Source organism: Somniosus microcephalus, chromosome 2 (genome assembly GCF_052327205.1).
Source record: "Somniosus microcephalus isolate GS21.2 chromosome 2, FLI_Smic_1.0, whole genome shotgun sequence".
Taxonomy (NCBI): domain Eukaryota; kingdom Metazoa; phylum Chordata; class Chondrichthyes; order Squaliformes; family Somniosidae; genus Somniosus; species Somniosus microcephalus.
The window spans coordinates 270,386,575-270,406,841 of record NC_140988.1 but is presented as its reverse complement, the minus strand read 5'-3'; the positions used below and the strand labels follow the sequence as shown (position 1 = coordinate 270,406,841).

The 20,267-nt window shown below is 44.6% G+C and overlaps 1 protein-coding gene across 9 annotated transcripts in view; it reads left to right on the top strand.

The window, feature by feature from the left end:
• Positions 1-20,267, top strand: part of ddx4 (DEAD (Asp-Glu-Ala-Asp) box polypeptide 4) — a 145,488-nt gene that overhangs the window by 48,290 nt on the left and 76,931 nt on the right. For 8 of the 9 annotated variants that reach the window (XM_085972001.1, XM_085972022.1, XM_085972015.1 and 5 more), the window contains exons 4-5: positions 16,678-16,755; positions 18,972-19,088. In XM_085972001.1, coding sequence (XP_085828127.1) covers positions 16,678-16,755; positions 18,972-19,088 — 195 coding nt within the window. The remainder of the gene's footprint in view (positions 1-16,677; positions 16,756-18,971; positions 19,089-20,267) is intronic. The other variant, XM_085972028.1, reaches the window with a different exon arrangement.

The following is a 20,267-nucleotide window of genomic DNA, read 5'->3' as shown; positions in this document are numbered from 1 at the left end:
GCACAAATCACAAAGTAGTGACGCAGGCTAATGAGACCAAAAAAAGCAAACCAAGCACTGGGATTTATTTCTAGAGGGACAGAATTGAAAAGTAGGGAAGTTATGTAAAACTTGTATCAAACCTTGGTTAGATCGCACTTCAGAGTACTGGACACAGTTCTGGTCTCCATATTATAAAAGGATCTAGAGGCACTGGAGAAGGTGCAGAAAGATTACATGGCTGATACCAGAACACTGAGGATAATACTTATCAGAAAAGATTGAACAGGCTGGGACTTTTCTCTAGAAAAAAGACTGATGAATGACCCGATGGCGGTCTTTACTACAACAACTCGTATTTATATAGCGCCTTTAACATCATAAAACATGGAGTTCCAGGAAAGATGGGCACGGATTTGGGAGGCAGCAACACGTTCAAGGACTTTGGAGAGCAATTGGAGATGGGGTGGTAATTTGCAAGGACAGAGGGGTCAAGGGTTGGTTTTTTGAGGAGCGGTGATGACGGCAGATTTGAAGGAAAGGGGGACAGTACCCGAGGAGAGAGAACCATTAACAATGTCCGCTAACGTGGGAGCCAGGAAAGGAAGTTGGGTGGTCAGCAGTTTAGTGGGAACAGGAAGTGGGTCTTGTGGACAAGATGAGCGTGGAGAGGTCAAGAGGGGAGATCGGAGAGAAACTGGGAAAGATGCAAGTTCAGGGCTACGGCAGGGGGGAACCTTGGAGGAAGTTTGGCCGGTGGGCTAGGTGAAGGAAGGGAAATGGCAGAGGCAGCTGATCGGATGGTCTCCATCTTAAACAAAAGTCCATGAGCTCCTCGCACTTGTTGGTGAGTGTGGAGGAGATTGGAGAGGAGTTTAAGAAGTCGATGATGAAAGGGTTTGATGGGTAGACATAGAGAAAATGTTTCCACTTGTGGGTGTGTCCAAAACTAGAGGTCATAAGTATAAGGAACTTCTTTACTCTGGTAAGAATGTGGAACATGCTGTCATAAGGAGTAGTTGAGGTAAATAGAGCAGATGCATTTAGGGGAAAGCTAATAAGCATATGAGTGAGAAAGGAATAGAAGGATATGCTGATAGGGTTAGATGAAGTAGGGTGGGAGGAGGCTTCTGTGGAGTATAAATGCCATCGTGGACCAAATGGCCTGTTTCTCTGTGCACCTGTTGTACTGGTCAGTTAGTTGATAACTCGAGGGCATAAGTTTATGGCCATCAAAAAATGAAGGGAGAGGTTAGGAGATTTAAAAAAAAAAAAACACAGGGTTACTTTGATGGAAGCAGAATACAAGTACATAAATACTGGGAAAAGTAGAAAGATATAGGTGATGTACAGGGGAATGACACTGGATAGATGCTCTCACCAGGTGCAATGAGTCAAATGGCCTTCTGTGCTGTAAAATTCCGTTATGCCATACAGCTTAAATCAATATTGTTTTCCATATATCTCCATCTGTGGATGCCAACAAATCTTAAAACATAGAAGATAGGATAGGAGCAGGAGTAGGCCATTCGGCCCTTCGAGCCTGCTCCGCCATTCAATGAGATCATGGCTGATCATCCAAATTCAGTACCCTGTCCCTGCCTTCTCCCCATATCCCTTGATCCCTTTAGCCTTAAGAAATATATCCAACTCCTTGAATATATTTAATGAACTGGCCTCCACTGCCCTCTGTGGCAGAGAATTCCACAGGTTCACCACTCTCTGGGTGAAGAAATTCCTCCTCATTTCAGTCCTAAATGGCTTACCCTTTATCCTTAGACTATGACCCCTGGTTCTGGACTCCCCGGCCATCAGAAACATCCTTCCTGCACCTAGTCTGTCCAGGCCTGACAGAATTTTATAGGTTTCGATGAGATCCCCTCTCAATCTTCTAAACTCCAGTGAGTATAAGCCCAATCGACACAATCTCTCCTCATACGTCATTCCTGCCATCCCAGATATCAGCCTGGTGAATCTTCGCTGCACTCCTTCCATGGCAAGAACGTCTTTCCTCAGGTAAGGTGACCAAAACTGCACACAATACTCAAGGTGCGGTCTCACCAAGGCCCTGTACAACTGCAGCAAGACATCCTTGTTCCTGTACTCTAACCCTCTTGCTATGAAGGCCAACATACCATTTGCCTTCTTAACCGCCTGCTGCACCTGAATGCTTACCTTCAGCGACTGGTGCACAAGAACACCCAGGTCTCTTTGCACTTCCCCTTCTCCCAATCTATTGCCATTCAAATAATCTGCCTTCCTGTTTTTGCCACCAAAGTGGATAACCTCACATTTATCCACATTATAGTGCATTTGCCATGTTTCTGCCCAATCACCCAACCTGTCCAAATCGTACTGGAGTTTCACGACATCCTCCTCACAGCTTACCCTCCCACCCAGCTTTGTGTCGTCTGCAAATTTGGAGATATTACATCCAATTCTCTCGCCCAGATCACGAATATATATTGTGAACAGCTGGGGTCCTAGGACCGATCCTTGCGGTACCCCACTAGTCACTGCCTGCCACTCGGAAAACGACCCGTTTGTTCCAACTCTTTGCTTTCTGTCCGCCAACCAGTTCTCCTATCCAAGTCAATACCTTGCCCCCAATCCCATGTGCCTTAATTTTGCACGCTAATCTCTTATGCGGGACCTTATCGAAAGCCTTCTGAAAGTCCAAATACACCTTATCTATTTTACCAGTTACATCCCCTCAAAATTCCAGTAGATTAGTCAAGCATGATTTACCTTTTGTAAATCCATGTTGACTTTGTCCGATCCTGTCACTGCTTTCCAAGTGCTCTGCTATTACATCTTTTATAATAGACTCTAGCATTTTCCCCACTACCGATGTCCGGCTTACCGGTCTATAATTCCCCGCTTTTTCTCTACCACCTTTTTTGAATAGTGGGGTAACATTAGCTACCCTGCAATCCATGGGTACTGTTCCAGAGTCTATCGAGTTCTGGAAGATGACCAGCAATGCCTCTACTATTTCTAGGGCCACTTCCTTAAGTACCCTGGGATGTAGATTATCAGGCCCTAGGGATTTATCGGCCTTCAGTCCCATCAATTTTCCTAACACCATTTCCCTACAAATACTGATTTCTTTCAGTTCCACCCTTTCATCAGACCCTATGTTCCCCGGCATCTCTGGGAAGTTATTTGTGTCCTCCTTTGTGAAGACAGAACCAAAGTATGAATTTAGTTGGTCTGCCATTTCTTTGTTCTCCATTTATAAATTCCCCTGATTCTGACTGCAAGAGACCTACGCTTGACTTCACCAGTCTTTTTCTCTTCACATACCTATAAAAGCTTTTACAGTCAGTTTATGTTCCCCCTGCAAGCTTACTCTCATATTCTATTATCCCTTTGTCCTCCTTTGTTGAATCCTAAACTGCTCCCAATCCTCAGGATTATTGCTTTTTCTGGCCAATTTGTATGTCCTCTCCTTGGATCTTATGCTATCCCTAATTTCCCTTGTTAGCCATGGTTGAGTCACCTTTTTTGTTTTATTTTTATGCCAAACTGGGATGAACAAATTCTGTAGCTCATCCATTCGGTCTTTGAATGTTTGCCATTGCCTATCCACCGTCAACGCTTTGAGTGCCATTCCCCAATCAATCCTACCCAACTCGCTCCTCAGACCATCGTAGTTTCCTTTATTTAAATTCAGGACCCTAGTCTCTGAGTCAACTACTTTGAATTTTTCATTAAGATGGAGAATGATCATATTATGATCGCTCCGACCCAAGGGGCCTTGTACAACAAGATTGCTAATTAATCCTTTCTCGTTACATAATACCCAGTCTAAGATGGCCTGATCTCTGGTTGGTTCCTCGACATATTGGTCCAGGAAACCATCCCGTAAACACTCCAGGAATTCCTCCTCCACAGTATTGTTACTAATTTGGTTGGCCCAATCTATATGTAGATTAAAGCCACCTATGATGACTGCTGTGCCCTTATTGCATGCTTCTTTAATTTCCCTTTTAATGCCATCCCCAACCTCCGCCTTACTGTTTGGAGGTCTATATACCGCTCCCACTAATGTTTTTTTCCCCTTAGTATTTCTCAATTCTACCCATACAGATTCCACATCATCAGAGCTAATATCCTTCATTACAATTGTGTTAATCCCTTCTTTAACCAGTAATGCTACCCCACCTCCCTTTCCTTTTTGCCTATCTTTCCTGAATATCGAATACCCCTGGATGTTGCGTTCCCAGTCTTGGCCATCCTTGAGCCACGTTTCCGTAATCCCAACCAAATCATATTTGTTTACCTCTATTTGCGCAGCCAATTCATCCACCTTATTACAAATGCTCCTCGCATTAAGACACAAAGCCTTCAGGCTTGTTTTTTAATGCTCTTAGACCTATTAGAATTATTATTTACTGTGGCCACGTTTGATTTAAACCATTGATTTCTCTGACTGCCACTTTTGTTTTTCTCCTTCCTATCTTTTGCTTTTATCCCCGTTTCCCTTTCCTCTGTCTCCCTGCTCAGGTTCCCAACCCCCTGCCATTTTAGTTTAAACCCCCCCGAACAGCGCCAGCAAACCTCCCCGCAAGGGTATTTGTCCCGTTCTGGTTCAGGTGCAACCTGTCCGACTTGTACAAGTCCCACCTTCCCCAGAAGCAGGCCCAGTGATCCAGGAAACTAAAGCTCTCCCTCCTGCACCAACTCTTTAGCCACGCATTCATCTGCTGTATCCTCCTATTCCTATACTCACTAGCACGTGGCACCGGGAGTAATCCAGAGATTACAACCTTTGAGGTCCTACTCTTTAATCTGCTACCTAGCTCCCTAAATTCTTGCTGCAGGACCTCATCCCTCTTCCTACCCATGTCATTGGTCCCAATGTGAACCACGACCTCTGACTGTTCACCTTCCCCATTCAGAATGCCCTGCAGCCGTTCAGTGACATCCTTGACCCTGGCACCAGGGAGGCAACATACCATCCTGGAGGCAACATACCATCCTGGAGTCACGTCTACGGCCACAGAAACGCCTATCTGTTCCCCTTACGATAGAATCCCCTACCACTATTGCTCTCCCACTCTTTCCTCCCTTCCTGAGCAGCAGAAGCACCCCTGGTGCCAGGAAGTTGGCTGCTGCTGCCTTCCTCTGCTAAGTCATCCCCCTCAACAGTATCCAAATCGGTATATCTGTTTGAGAGGGGGATGGCCACAGGGGTCCCCTGCACTACCTGCTTGCCTCTACTGCTCTGTCTGATGGTCACCCATTTCCCTTCTGCCTGTGCAGCCCTTACCTGCGCTGTGACCAACTCGCTAAATGTGTTATCCACGACCCCCTCAGCATCGCGAATGCTCCAAAACTCATCCATCCGCAGCTCCAGCACCGCAATGCGGTCTACAAGTAGCTGCAGCTGGATACATTTCTGGCACACATGGTCGTCGGGGACACAGGCAGCATCCCTGATTTCCCACATAGAGCAAGAGGAGCACAACATGGGGCTGGGCTGTCCTGACATGACTTACCCTTTAATTAATTTAAATTAAATCAATACCACCAATTTTATGATATACTCAAGGGCACTTGCCTGCCAGCAGTCCCCGCTACACCACAGAGACCCTAGAAACTATAAACCACAGAATTTAAGTTTTGTGAAGGAGAGAGAGTAAATACTTACCAACCAATCACTTACCCGCTTTCTAGTGACGTCACACTTGGATTACTTTTTACCTCTCTCCTTCCCTCTGACTTTGGAGACTGGAGATTGGTACGCCTTACCTGGGTCTCTGAAGCCTTTTAAAGCTTCCTGCTCGCGCCTCCCGCTGACATCCGCGGTCTGAGGCCTTACCTCGCTCTCTGAAGCCTTTTAAAGCTTTTAAATCTTGTTCAGGTTTTGGATTTATTAATCGGTAATGCAACAGCACTAAGGACAGAAATAAAAACAGAAAATGCTGAAACACTCAGCAGGTCAGGCAGCATCTGTGGAGAGAGAAAGAGTTAACATTTCGGATTGATGACCTTTCATCAGAACTGTTTAAAAAGTTGGAGATGTAACAGGTTTTAAGCAAGTAAACATAGAAGATAGGAGTAGGCCATTCGGCCCCTGGAGCCTGCTCCGCCATTCAATGAGATCATGGCTGATCATCCAAATTCAGTACCCTGTCCCTGCCTTCTCCCCATATCCCTTGATCCCTTTAACCTTAAATATATCTAACTCCTTCTTGAATATATTTAATGAACTGGCCTCCACTGCCCTCTGGCAGAGAATTCCACAGGTTCACCACTCTCTGGGTGAAGAAATTCCTCCTCATTTCAGTCCTAAATGGCTTACCCCTTATCCTTAGACTATGACCCCTGGTTCTGGACTCGCCAGCCATTGGGAACATCCTTCCTGCAACTAGTCTGTCCAGGCCTGACAGAATTTTATAGGTTTCGATGAGATCCCCTCTTGATCTTCTAAACTCCAGTGAGCATAAGCCCAATCAACACAATCTCTCCTCATGCGTCATTCCTGCCATCCCAGGTATCAGCCTGGTGAATCTTCGCTGCACTCCTTCCATGGCAAGAACATCTTTCCTCGGATAAGGCGACCAAAACTGCACACAATACTGAAGGTGCAGTCTCACCAAGGCCCTGTACAACTGCAGCAAGACATCCTTGTTCCTGTACTCGAACCCTCTTGCATGCTTGCCTTCAGCGACTGGTGCACAAGAGCACCCAGGTCTCTTTGCACTTCCCCTTCTCCCAATCTATTGCCATTCAAATAATAATCTGCCTTCCTGTTTTTGCCACCAAAGTGGATAACCTCACATTTATCCACATTATAGTGCATTTGCCATGTTTCTGCCCAATCACCCAACCTGTCCAAATCGTACTGGAGTTTCACGACATCCTCCTCACAGCTTACCCTCCCACCCAGCTTTGTGTCGTCTGCAAATTTGGAGATATTACATCCAATTCCCTCGTCCAGATCATTAATATATATTGTGAACAGCTGGGGTCATGGGACCGATCCTTGCGGTACCCCACTAGTCACTGCCTGCCACTTGGGAAAATGACCCGTTTATTCCAACTCTTTGCTTTCTGTCTGCCAACCAGTTCTCTATCCAAGTCAATACCTTGCCCCCAATCCCATGTGCCTTAATTTTGCACGCTAATCTCTTGTGCGGGACCTTATCGAAAGCCTTCTGAAAGTCCAAATACACCACATCCACTGGTTCTCCCTTATCTATTTTACCAGTTACATCCTCAAAAAATTCCAGTAGATTAGTCGAGCGCGATTTACCTTTTGTAAATCCATGTTGACTTTGTCCGATCCTGTCGCTGCTTTCCAAGTGCTCTGCTATTACATCTTTTATAATGGACTCTAGCATTTTCCCCAGTACCGATGTCCGGCTTATGGTCTATAATTCCCTGCTTTTTCTCTACCATCTTTTTTGAATAGTGGGGTAACATTAGCTATCCTCCAATCCATGGGTACTGTTCCAGAGTCTATTGAGTTCTGGAAGATGACCAGCAATGCATCTACAGAGACAGGGCAAGGGGGAGGAGGAAAGAACAATAGGGAGAATGTGGTGCGGGGGTAGAAGAACAAGTTAGTGATCTTATCTCCGAGTTCCTGGCTCTCTTTTTTCCCCCCACCATTGCCCGAGTTCCTGACACTCTCTCCGCCAACACCACCACCCCGGCAATCCAATCTCATCCTCCTTCGAGCCAAATTCCAACCCCCTCCTTCGAACCTCTGCCAACCACCCCAATCCAATAATCTCTTCCTTCGAACCAAATTCTGCCCCCGCCCCCCCCCCCCCCCCCCCCAAATCTCCTCCTTCGAACATAAATCTAGGCTGACACTCCAGTGCAGTGCAGAGGGAGTGCTGCACTGTCTTTTGGATGAGATGTTAAACCATGGCCCCGTCTGCGCTCTCAGGTGGACATATAAGATCCCATGGTAACAACAGAAAATGCTGGAAAAACTCAGCAGGTCAGGCAACATCTGTGGACAGAAATTTGAGTTGACGTTTCGGGTCGAACCCTTCAAAACTGGAAAGAAAAGATAGATCGGAGGCAGGGCTGCGATCGGATAAAAGAAACAAAAGAAGTAAAAAAGAGACAAAAGGTGTTAGACGCTAGACGAGATGGTAATAGGCTGAGATTGGGTGTAAAGTGTACTAGCAGGGCAAGGGATAGCTGCCAGGTGTGAGCGAAACAAAAGGAAAGGTGGGGGGAAAGGAGTGGAAAAATTACAAGAAAAAATGATCCCATGGTACTATTTTGAAGAAGAGCAGGGGAGTTATCCCCTGTGTCCTGGCCGATTATTTATCCCTTAATCAACATAACAAAAACAGATTATCTGGTCATTATCACATTGCTGTTTGTGAGAGCTTGCTGTGTGCAAATTGTCTGCCGCGTTTCCCACATTACAGCAGTGACTATGCTCCAAAAGTACTTCATTGGCTGTAAAGTGCTTTGAGATGTCCAGTGGTTGTGAAAGGTGCTATATAAATGTAAGTCTTTTAAGTCTTGAGTGTCGGCCTAGATTTTTGTGCTCAAATCTCTGGAGTGGGACTTGAACCCACAACCTTCTGACTCCGAATCGAGAGTGCGACCAACTGAGCCACAGCTGACACTTTGGACTTTACTGGAATAAAAAAGGACAGTCTAAGCAGTACATTTTAAAGAACTGTTTACTGTGGGTAACTGGAAATTGTAGTAACCAGAGAAAGCAATTCTCTAATTGAACTATAATGTTTCTAGTTGAACAATTTCATGTTTTGTTAATTCCGACCTCTTGATGATTAGTAATTTTATGCCACTAGGGGTCCCTCTTACTTCATAAATACTGGAGTTTCCTGACCTCCATGGGTAAGCTTAATATTTACAAGGACAGAAGCGTAGCTGGGGACAGGATAGAGGAAATACTTTTATACAAACAATGAGTATTGTTACTCTGGCTTACAAAGCATACTGATGCTAATCTAATTGGGTTTATCTCCCTCTGCAAACCAAGGGATTGGGAGTTGCAGTCAATTGCAGTGCTTCTGGCTGCGTGAGCTAGAATAGAACCTGTAAATTTGCTGGTTTGTGTGACTTGTGATCCACTACATAAGCTCACTAAACTACCAGGAATGGCGCTATATCTCCATTTGGCTGCCATCACACAACGGTCATTGGTGCTTCCTGTGTGAAGCAGCTAAACATTCGCTCCACCACAAATCCACTTTGAGAAGACAAAATCTGTAACTGGAGATTTTTCACATTTCAACTGGACACAGCAGAAAAAATGATGCCAATGATTATTACATTTTTATTGAAATCCTGGTGATGGCATTGAAATGTGTGTTTTAAAAAAAAAAAAAAAAAAAAAAAAAAATCTCGCTTGATTAGGCCAGAACTAATCTTCCCAGATTTTTTGCTTGACTGGTATCCAGAAAGGGTGAAGCTGGTCTTCAACCAACTTCAGTGGAGGGGGCACCTGAAAAGGCTAATCTCCTTTGGGACTGGACTAGAAAAATAGCTTTTTCCAATGGATAGAACTGTTTTTAAGCTTAAGGTTTGTAACATTTGCATATTGAATTATCATTGGCCCGCAGGCATCTGTAAGGAATACCTATTATTCACGTGATCACATGCTGAGTTGTCATTGGCCTGCAGGCATCTGTAAGGACTACTATTGTTTTGAAGACCCAGGCTATAGGTCCTGATGCCAGGCTTTTCCCCACTGGTGCTGCTATGAGTAAGATCACGGACCTAATGCTTAATAAGAGTTAAACTGTAATACTCCGTTGTCCTGCAATTTATTATTTTTACACTAAGTGTGTAAAACAAGACATGGTGTCAGAAGTGGGATTGTAAATGGACATCGTTGGAGCTCCCTTGCCTCGAATAGATTGGGAATCTTTCAACTTACCTGAAGAATGGTGCAAGTTCAAGCAACATGTGGAGTTGATGTTCTCGGGGCTGCTGAAAAGCAAAGGGGAGGAAGAAAGATGCAGCTACCTACTCCTGTGGATCAGAGAAAAAGGGAGAGACATTTTTAACACATGGTCTCTCACCGCGGATGAAGCAAAGGTACTGAAAAGTTATTTTGACTGTTTTGAATCATATGTGATGCCCAAGACAAATACGATATTCGCTAGGTACAAGTTTCAGGAGAAAGTACAAGGAGCTAGTGAGTCGTTTGAACAGTTCATGACTGAGTTAAAACTGCTGGTAAAAGACTGTGACTATGCAGATAAAGATGAGATGGTCAGAGACCGCATCGTGTTTGGAATACATTCAGCTGAAGTGAGAGAGAAACTTTTGAATGTTGGGTCCGGGCTAACGCTGGACAAAGCTATGGACATGGCTAGATCGCACGAGATAGCCCAAGCACAGTTGAAAACCATAACCGGCGCCACGAGCAGCTCGTGTGAACAGACAGTGCACGCAGTTAATAGACACACACCAAAGAACACCGCCCAGAGAGCGTGTTTCAGAACAGAGTTCTAAAAATGAGCGACACAGACATAAAACGCTTCAAAAACTGTCGATATTGTGGAAACAAGGTGCATGGGGAAAAGGAGCACTGCCCTGCCAAAGGAAGGCAATGTGGTAAACGGAACCACTTTGCTAAAGTTTGCAGAACTGTTTTTGGAAAGCAGTACACACAGTGAGTGACAGCCAAATGCCAGATAGAGAGCCAAATGCAGAGGAACTGTTTATTGATTCTCTGTCACAGAAAAAACCGATTTCAGAGACTGAGCAAGCCTTTGCAGATATTGAGATAGGTAAATAGGGCACAGAGCTTGAGTTTAAACTAGACACTGGAGCTCAGGTTAATGTAATTCCTCTGAGTGAGTATCACAGCTTGAAGGCTGAGTGTGAGCTACAGCCCACCTCACGCAGACTGACCAGCTATGGGGGTGAGCAGCTCATTGTAAAAGGCACATGTGTGATGAAATGCAAGGACAAAGAAAGCGAAATGATGTTGGACCTTTACATTGACACTCGAGCACCTCCAGTGCTAGGTCTGAAGTCATGTTTAGACATGGACCTTGTCAAGCTAGTACTATCATTGACAGCACCAGTTGATAAGCAGACAGTCATGGAGGAGTTTGCTGACTTTTTCAAAGGAATCGGACTATTCCCAGGTGAATGCACCATTCACCTTGACCCAGCAGCAACCCCTGTGGTTTGCCCACCGAGAAGGATACCCCTTGCTCTACATAGTCGCCTGAAGGAGGCGCTGCAGAGCATGGAGAATACAGAAATCATCGTCCAGGAAACGGCGTTGGTAGTGGTTGAGAAACCACGTACAGGCAAGCTCAGTCTGTCTCGACCCCAGAGATTTGAACAAGGCTATCAAACGCCCTCCCTACCCTCTACCAACGCTAGATGACATCACACCCAAGCTAGTGGGAGCACGTTACTTCAGTGTAATGGACGCACGATCAGGATACTGGACTATCAAGCTCACGGAAGAGTCATCTAAGCTAACAACGTTTAACACACCATTTGGACGCTACTGATTTCTGCGTTTACCATTTGGTCTTCTCTGCTCGAGATGAATTCCAGCGGAAGATCGACAAAACCTATGAAGGCCTCGACGGAGTAGTCTCAATCGTAGATGACATCCTCCTCTATGGCAGGAATAGAGAGGAACATGACGGATCCTCCGTGCAATGCTACAAAGATCACGGGAGAAAGGTATCCGGCTCAACCCTGAGAAAAGCATAATCGGATCTACCGAGATCAGTTCTTTCGGGCATCCCCTCTCAACTGATGGCATTAAGCCGGATCCAGAGAAAATCTCTGCCATCAAGAAGATGGAGCAACCGAAGAACCGCGCAGAGCTAGAGACAGTACTAGGCATGGTTAACTACTTGGCCAAGTTTGCCCCGAGCGCTTCCGAAATCAACGCACCCATGCGTCAGTTGCTCAAACAATCCAATGAGTTCCTGTGGGACAAACATGACCCAGCATTTCAGAAAATGAAAGACCTAATCACCAGAGAACCAGGACCAGTTCTTGCCTACTTCGACCCCAACAAAGAGCTCAGACTACAAGTGGATGCGTCAAAGTACGGACTAGGCGCAGTATTACTGCAAGAAGGAAAGCCCATCAGCTACGCTTCCAGATCTCTCAGACAGTGAAATCAACTATGCTCAAATCGAGAAAGAGCTATATGCAATTCTGCTTGGATGTAAGCGTTTCCACCAGTACGTCTATGGCCGACAAGTCCTTGTGGAATCCGACCACAAGCCCCTTGAGTCAATCATGAGGAAACCACTAGCCGCAGCCCCACCAAGGCTACAGAGAATGATCCTTCAGTTACAGAAGAACGACTTCACAATCATTCACCGTCCAGGCAAAGACATTCCTGTCGCAGACACGCTCTCCAGAAAGTCTCTTAGCTACCAGGACAGCAGCCTCCGTGAAGGAATGGATGTGCAGGTGCACATGGTGTACAACAGCTTACCTGTGAGTGACTCAAAACTGAAGGAGATCCGAGCAGGAACCGAGAAAGATGCACGACTCTCACTGCTGAGCAAAGTCATACATGAAGGATGACCTGAGGAAATGCTCCGAGCATATCTGAATTCTGGAACCACAGACGAACTGTCACAAATCAACAGAATCTTCTTCAAAGGGGAGAAAATCATCATTCCTACCAGTCTGAGAAGAGATGTTGACAATTCATGATGGACACATGGGCATGGAAAATGCAAACAAAGAGCATGTGACATGTTTTGGCCTGGAAACATTAACATTGTTGGCAAATGTTCCATTTGTCTAGAACGCCGCCCATAAAGGCGGAAGTCACACCCCCATCCACATCAATGGGGCTGTGGTGGAAAGGGTGGACCGCTTTAAGTTCCTCGGAGTCCACATCACGGAAGACCTCTCCTGGTCCCTCAATATCTCCTCTCTGGTGAAGAAGGCCCAGCAGCGCCTATATTTCCTAAGGAGGCTGAAGGGATGTAACCTGTCACCCCTGATCCTCTCTAACTTTTACCGCTGCACAATAGAGAGCATCCTGACAAACTGTATCACCGTATGGCAGCTGTAGCTACTATGACCGGAAAGCCCTGCAGCGGGTAGTCAAAACTGCCCAAAGCATTACCGGCTACCGACCATAGAGTACATATACCAGAAACGCTGTTTGCGGAGGTCACGGTCCATCATCAAAGACCCTACCCACCCCAGCCACAGTCTGTTCGCCCTCCTGCCATCTGGGAGACGCTACAGATGCATTCGCACCCGTACGACCAGATTTGGGAACAGCTTCTTTCCCAGGGCTGTCATCCAACTGAACTCCACAAATAAACTCTAAAGCCTGCACATCTGCCAATGCACTTTATTATGTTTATGTTGATGTATTACAAGCCAAATGTATGTTGAATGTTTAAATGTCTTAATCTAAATGTACACTCTCGGGAGCCGCAAGCCTACATTTCGTTGTACTGCACTTGTGCACTAACAATGACAGTTTATTTATTATTATTAAATGTCAGAGCCCATGATACCTCCACCGTATCCCAGACAGGCCTTGGCAGGTTGCGGCAACGGATCTGTTCACATGGAACAACGAGGACTACATAGTGACTGTTGATTACTATAGCAGATTTTTTGAGCTGGACAAGCTTCACAGCACCACATCTGCAGCTGTGATCCACAAGCTAAAGGCAGCTTTTGCCAGGCATGGCATGGTAGAGACTTTAGTCTCAGACAATGGCCCCCAATACAAATCAAGAGTTCGAGTCGTTTGCCAAGGCATGGGATTTCACACGTCACATCAAGCCCACATTACCCTCAAAGTAATGATCTTGCTTGAAAAACTGTCCAGATTGCAAAAACACTCATGGGCAAAGCCAAAGCGGACAAAAGAGACCCCTACATCAGTCTCCTTGAGTACCGCAACACTCCGGTTGACAACTTCAAGTCATCAGCACAGCTGTTGATGAGCCGCAGACTTCGCTCAATCCTTCCAAGCACCAACCAGCAGCTGTAGCCAGAGGTCGTCGGCTGCAAGCAAGTGCATGCAAAACGTGTACAGAGACAGCAACACCAAAAGAGATACTATGACTGGTCAGCTAGACTACTGCTGCCGCTGCACAATGGAGAATCCGTCAGAATCCAGGAGCATGACTACTGGAAGCCAGCAGTCATCATCCAGCCAGCTGACACTGAGCGATCGCATCACGTCCGCACCCCAGAAGGACAGGTGTACCGCCGCAATCTCGGGCACCTCCGGAACAACACCGTCATTCCGACGAGAGGATCAGTTCAACAGTGTGATGAACAGAGCAATACACAAAACACATCATTCTTACCTGAACCTGAATTGTTGACCGATTTCAGGAGCATGCTCCGTTTCATACCACACAAGGTCGGGACGAGAGGTCAAGCCTAGAGTTATCCTTGGCTTGTGAACTGTCAAACTGTAGGCGGATCGTTGCCCTAAAAAAAAACTGTACATCATTATTGAAACGTTGAGATGTTTTCAGTGCTAGTTAAATGCTGAGTTTACTTGTATGTTTATGCTACCGAGAACATTATGTAGAAAGGTTTAAAAGTAATGCATAACATTTTTCTTTTAAAAGAAAGGGGATGTAGCATTTGCATATTAAATTATCATTGGCCTGCAGGCATCTGTAAGGACTACTATTGTTTGGAAGACCCAGGCTAGGGGTCCTAATGCCAGGCTTTTCCCCACTAGTGCTGCTAAGAGTAAGATCACAGACCTAATGCTTAATAAAAGAGTGAAACTGTAATACTCTGTTGTCCTGCAATTTATTATTTTTGTACAAAGTGTGCAAAACAAGGCAATCCCCTCCCCAGCATCTTGCCATTGCCGATGGAAAATGATGGATATGCCTGTGGGGCAGACCTTCTCTGAACCCCAAATACAGACATAAATCCCCATATCCGGCTCCCACCACTTGTCCCAGCACACACTCAATCCCCCTCTGGTCCTTGTAATTGTCCGATGGGTATTGTTCCCCAATATTTACTTAATAGCTAAAAACAATGCACTCATTTAATATGGGCATGTTATCAAGATCCTAGCTCCAAATTAATATACATCAAATTTGTTGCATTACCTACCCATTTCTCCTCTTTCTCCCCCCTCCCAGTTCACCTTATTTTATGTTTTCATGCATGCATACCAACTGGCTGCCTCCATCCAGTGCCTCTGTCGAAATTGTCAATTTTGGTGAGTGACCTTCAGTGTTGGTAAACTGTTTGGCTGTGGCGGTATGCAGCTGGAACCCACTCGTGTGCATGCATGCAGGGTTCACCAAATTGGGAACACTGACTTTTTATTGGAATTGAAACTAGAACCTTCCTGATCTGTGGCGCCCACTACTGCACCCAACAGTCCATTAATTAAGCCATTGGAATAAAAGCTCCAAGATTTCTTTGGCATTCAACTGGAAAGGGTGAGAGGCAGGAGTGAAACCATGTGAATGTTGAGTGCCCTAAAATTAAATTTAAGTCTATTATATTGGTTATGGTGCAATTGTTTGTTCTTGTATGAATATTATGCTGTATAATTGAAGATGATTTCTGAGTAGCAAGCTTAACAGTAGCTGGTAGTGGTCCCTCCAGTGCAACTGTTGTCCATTTAATTTGCCTGTTGCCCCTGTGTAGTTAAGGTTTTGAAGCAAGCAATTTTATGAAGAAATTTATTTGGCAGAAGTAAGTAGTAATAGGTTTGCAAGATTTAGGTTACCAGTTGTCTAAAATGTGGCCAGTCATCTTTGGATGTCTCTGTGCCGCAGTGTATATTGTGATGTCTTTTGCTGAGGGTTATTGTTTAACCTAGTGTTAGTAAAGGTTATCATCACCTGTTGAGCACAAGTCTACTATTTACAAGTTCATTTGGAATTGTTTGTTTCCTAATAAATGTTGAATTTGCTTTTTTCTGCAGCTGGTACAGCATGACATACTAGTATGCTGAGTTGCCGGGTCCCTAGAAGCTGGCTGTTGTGTGGAGAGGCACCAAGTGGAACCCTGGTGCTTTCTTCGCATGGAGGGAAAATGGGTTGGTGTATGTCATAAGCTGTACTTTTGCTTCTTGGCATCACACCAGCAATATTGGGAACAGACTGTCTATCCACTCGGAATTGGGGCATGATGTGTCGACTTGAAAAGGAAACACACAAAAATTAGTTGTATATACAGAACTGTTGAAGGTGGCTTTTGGAATTGCTTTTCATTTGACTTGCCCAATTATTTACCCCTATTACTTGAATATCCAGAACAATCCAGCACGGTGGCATAGTGGTTAGCACTGTTGCCTCACAGCGCCAGAGACCCGGGTTCGAATCCGGCCTCGGGTGACTGTCTGTCTGTGGAGTTTGCACATTCTCCCCGTGTTTGCGTGGGTTTCCTCCGGGTGCTCCGGTTTCCTCCCACAGTCCAAAGATGTGCAGGTTAGGTTGATTGGCTATGATAAAAAATTGACCCTTAGTGTTAGGGGGATTAAATACGTGGGGTTACGGGGATCGGGTGGGATATGTGTCGGTGCAGGCTCGATGGGCCGAAATGGCCTCTATCTGCACTGTGGGGTTTCTGTGATTGTGAATTCCCCAGCTTTTTATTTGGGAACAATCATCCCTTTACATTTAAGTTACTGTACTTGTCTCACTGAAATCAGTCTTGGTGTGGTGAATTTTGACTTTGTTCCCCTTTTCTGAAGAAAGGAGCACTAATTGTTTTTTCTTTAAATTCAAGGATCTGGAGCTGGGAATGGTTTTGACACGAGTGATAGCTATATATTTGGCAAAAGTGGTGGATTTGGGAAGCGGCAAGGTGAGTTTCCATTTATAGAATTTTGAGTTTGGGAATTTAGCTGCTTTGACATTTTTTTTTTTAGCTGCCAGCTGAAAAAACAAACACTACCAGATTTTGTTAGAATGACGAAACCTGTTTTCTCTTGGCTTTTGTGCCTGTCCCTGGTCTAACTCTGGCCACCAAAAGTACTGCACCAGTGGCAGAATACCTATCCTTTGACTGCAATCTTTTTAATGACAAATACTTTGCACATCCCCAGTGGCCACTGACGGTGACTATTATGTGACTTTGGGAGCATTGGGTCATTGCTCCTAGACCCAATGCTGACCAATTGGAGCATTTTGAACAGCACCTCACCTTTCGATTTAGGCACGTTAAACCTTCGGGCCTCAACATTGAGTTCAACAATTCCAAATTATAACCACCGCTCGTATTTTCTAAGACGGCATGTGCTAGTTATGGTTCTGTTAGTTTTGAGCATTCCAATATAGAAAGAACATTAAAGCCAAAAAAAGTGTTCAGTGTAGATTCACCAGGATGATGTCTGAGATGGGGAAGTGAAGTGACAAGGAGAAACCTGAAGTACTAGGGCACTTTCCACTGGAGCAGAGCAGTCTTAAGAGATTTAACAGGTTTTTCAAATTATGAAGTTTCAATAGGTATATAGGGAAATAATATTTCCTCTGATTGGGGTGTTGGTGACGGGTCATAAATTTAAATTTTCTGTGGAGAGGATAAGTGAAATTTATTTACACACAGTGGGTTATTGCAACATGGAATGCTTTGCCAAAGGGAGTGAAGCAATTGCTTTTTAAGGGATAATTTGACAACTATTTGAAGCAGAGAGAACAGGGGTGTGGGAGTTTTGGATTGCTCTAGCAAGAACCAGCACAGACAATGGACCAATTGCCTCTTATGCTGTAGATTTTTCTGGTTCTAAAGGAGCCTTCTGTTGTCTTAATGTTTTCATGAGTTTCCACCAATGGGCTTATACTGGATAATACAGGTTGGGAAGGGCTGAAGGTCAACACCTCCTGAGTTGAATCAGCTGATCTCAGCCAATGGGGGGTCCTTGCTACTGATCACTATCCAGTGACCCTTGAAGTCTCTCTCTAGGTTACAGGCAAGGTTGAGTTTGGCTGTGATCTCCTTCAATGTTGACTAGCTCACAGATGCTAGGTATTGTGGTTTGCGGGTGAAGTACCGACACTTGAATGAAATCTTGGGTGCCAGCACAAGCTTATGTTTCTGAAAAGGAGTAATTTGGTGAGGGGGGGTTCATCCCTTTTTACAAAATTGGCTGCTAGGAATGTGTAAGGTGTTGCCATCAATGTTCCCGCTAAGCTGCGCAGCTGTTTGCCGGTCCCACGTAGCCTGGGGCCGGCTTTTCCGATGTTAAATTGCCATACGTGAAACTGTGGGCTGCCACTCAAAGGGGCCACACACCCAAAAAAAAATTACGGGGCACATTGGTTGCCCTGCGTGTCTCCTTTGTCTTGATTCTATGACTGACTGTAGCTGCTGTTGTTGTACTATTAGTGGAGTATAAATACTGATGGCTCCCAGCATGTGTATCTTGTGTAATAGGCAGCAACTCTAGATTTGAGCGCAGCTGCCAGGAAGACGAGAACTGATAAATGGTCTCCTTTGCAAATCTGGAAAGTTTACTCTAGTCTTGCTGCCGACTGTGTTGGAGGCTGCAGCACCGTATAAACTTTTGCATAAAAGCAGCTTATTACTCTGGCAGATTGTCTATCAGGCTGCTTTCATATTGGCCTTGTTTTTGATTTGGATACCTGGTATTGATGGTGGTCTTCCAGAATCCAAGCTAAAATATGCCAAAATAAAAGCAGTCCCATGACTCAATGGTGTCCAAGTGATGCTCCTGTGGGATGACTGATCTGTTGACTTTTTTTAAAGCCAAACCTACAATTGGTAATCTGATATTTGTCTTGTGTGAGATGGGATAAGACAGTTAATGGTATTGTAATGAAAATACTTGATCATATGATTGGAAGGGGGCAATATACTGATTTAACAAAATACTGTAATTTTCTAGCTGAGCTGTTGCGTTCCATAACATTTCTTACTGTCATCATGGCTTTGCCAAGTGGCTTTGTGCCTGAGGGCAGAGTTACAACATTAATGCTAGATTTAGATTTTAATAGCATTGAACAGTGATTCACTTTTTTTCAAATGGGTTTTTATTTGTTTATAACATTACTATAATGTAGTTGCAGGCTTTGCAGAAACTGCCACTTTAAACGAAAATGAATTTGACAGAGTTGGAAGAAGATGTGGGTTCGGCAGAGGTGACCGTGGTGGATTTCCAAGAGTTAGTGTGCAGAATGGTAAGAGCTGAGGAAATGTGCAGCTGTTCACTTATAGCCTTCAGTGTCCTTCCCCACACTGTCCCTATATTTAGAGGTGGTTGGGGGGGGAAGGAACATTAAAGAGAAGACTAGTTTCATCGAGGTTTCCATGTTGAATAATTAAAGATGATCTGACGAGACATCAGGAGTAGGTCAAGGCAGCAGTAAATACTGGAGTGTTGCAATGCAAATTGCAAAACACTCACTTGAGTAGATTTGGAACAGAGTCTCATGTTTTGAGATGTTGAAATGGATTGTACAATAGCGCAGGTGCCCATTGTACCTGTACTAGCCCTTAACTGGAGCAATCTAAAACTAAACCCTCGACCCTTTTTTCCTCTGATTGAAATGGTTAATACACACTTTTTCCATTCGGTGATGGAATGGTTTGCCTCAGCTACTTCCTACGGCAAAGCATTCCATGCTGTAATAGCATTTTACATAAATTTCTCATTACTAAATTGCTGATCCCTTGTCACAGACTTCCCAACCACTCTTAAATCTCCTTGGTCTTCCCTACTCCAGTGGAAATAATTCCAAAACTTCATGTGTCATCTTGTAACTGTAGTTTCTCGTTCCTGATGAATTAATTTTGTTTCTGGCTTTAATGTCTTTCTATAATTGGGTGCACAAAAGTGAAGCACTTTCAAAATGTGCAGGTGACACCAAATTGGAGGTATAACTAAGAGGAGGACTGCAATAAAATTAATAAATTTGCAGAATGGGTGTGCAAATGCCAAATTAACTTCAACATAGGTAACACTGAGGTAGTATATTTTGGTAGGAAGCATAAGGAGGCCAGGTAAGTGTCTAAATGGGGTAGAGAAACAGATCCGGAGGTACCAACACACATGTCATTCAAAGTAGTGACACAGGTTAATAAAGCCATAAAAAAACAAAAAGCTCTAGGGTTAATTTCTGGAGGGAGGGATAGAATTGTGAAGTTATGTTAAACTTGTAGAGAACCTTGGTTAGACCACACTTGGACTGCTGTGAACAGTTCTGCGCTCTCTCTAATAAAAAGGACATAGAAGCACTGGAGAAGTGCAAAAAAGATTTGCTAGAATGATTCCAGAACACTGAGGTACCTATCGGGAAATATTGAACAGGCTGGGGGCTCTTTGGAAAAGAGAAGCCTGAAGGAGGTCTTTAAGATTA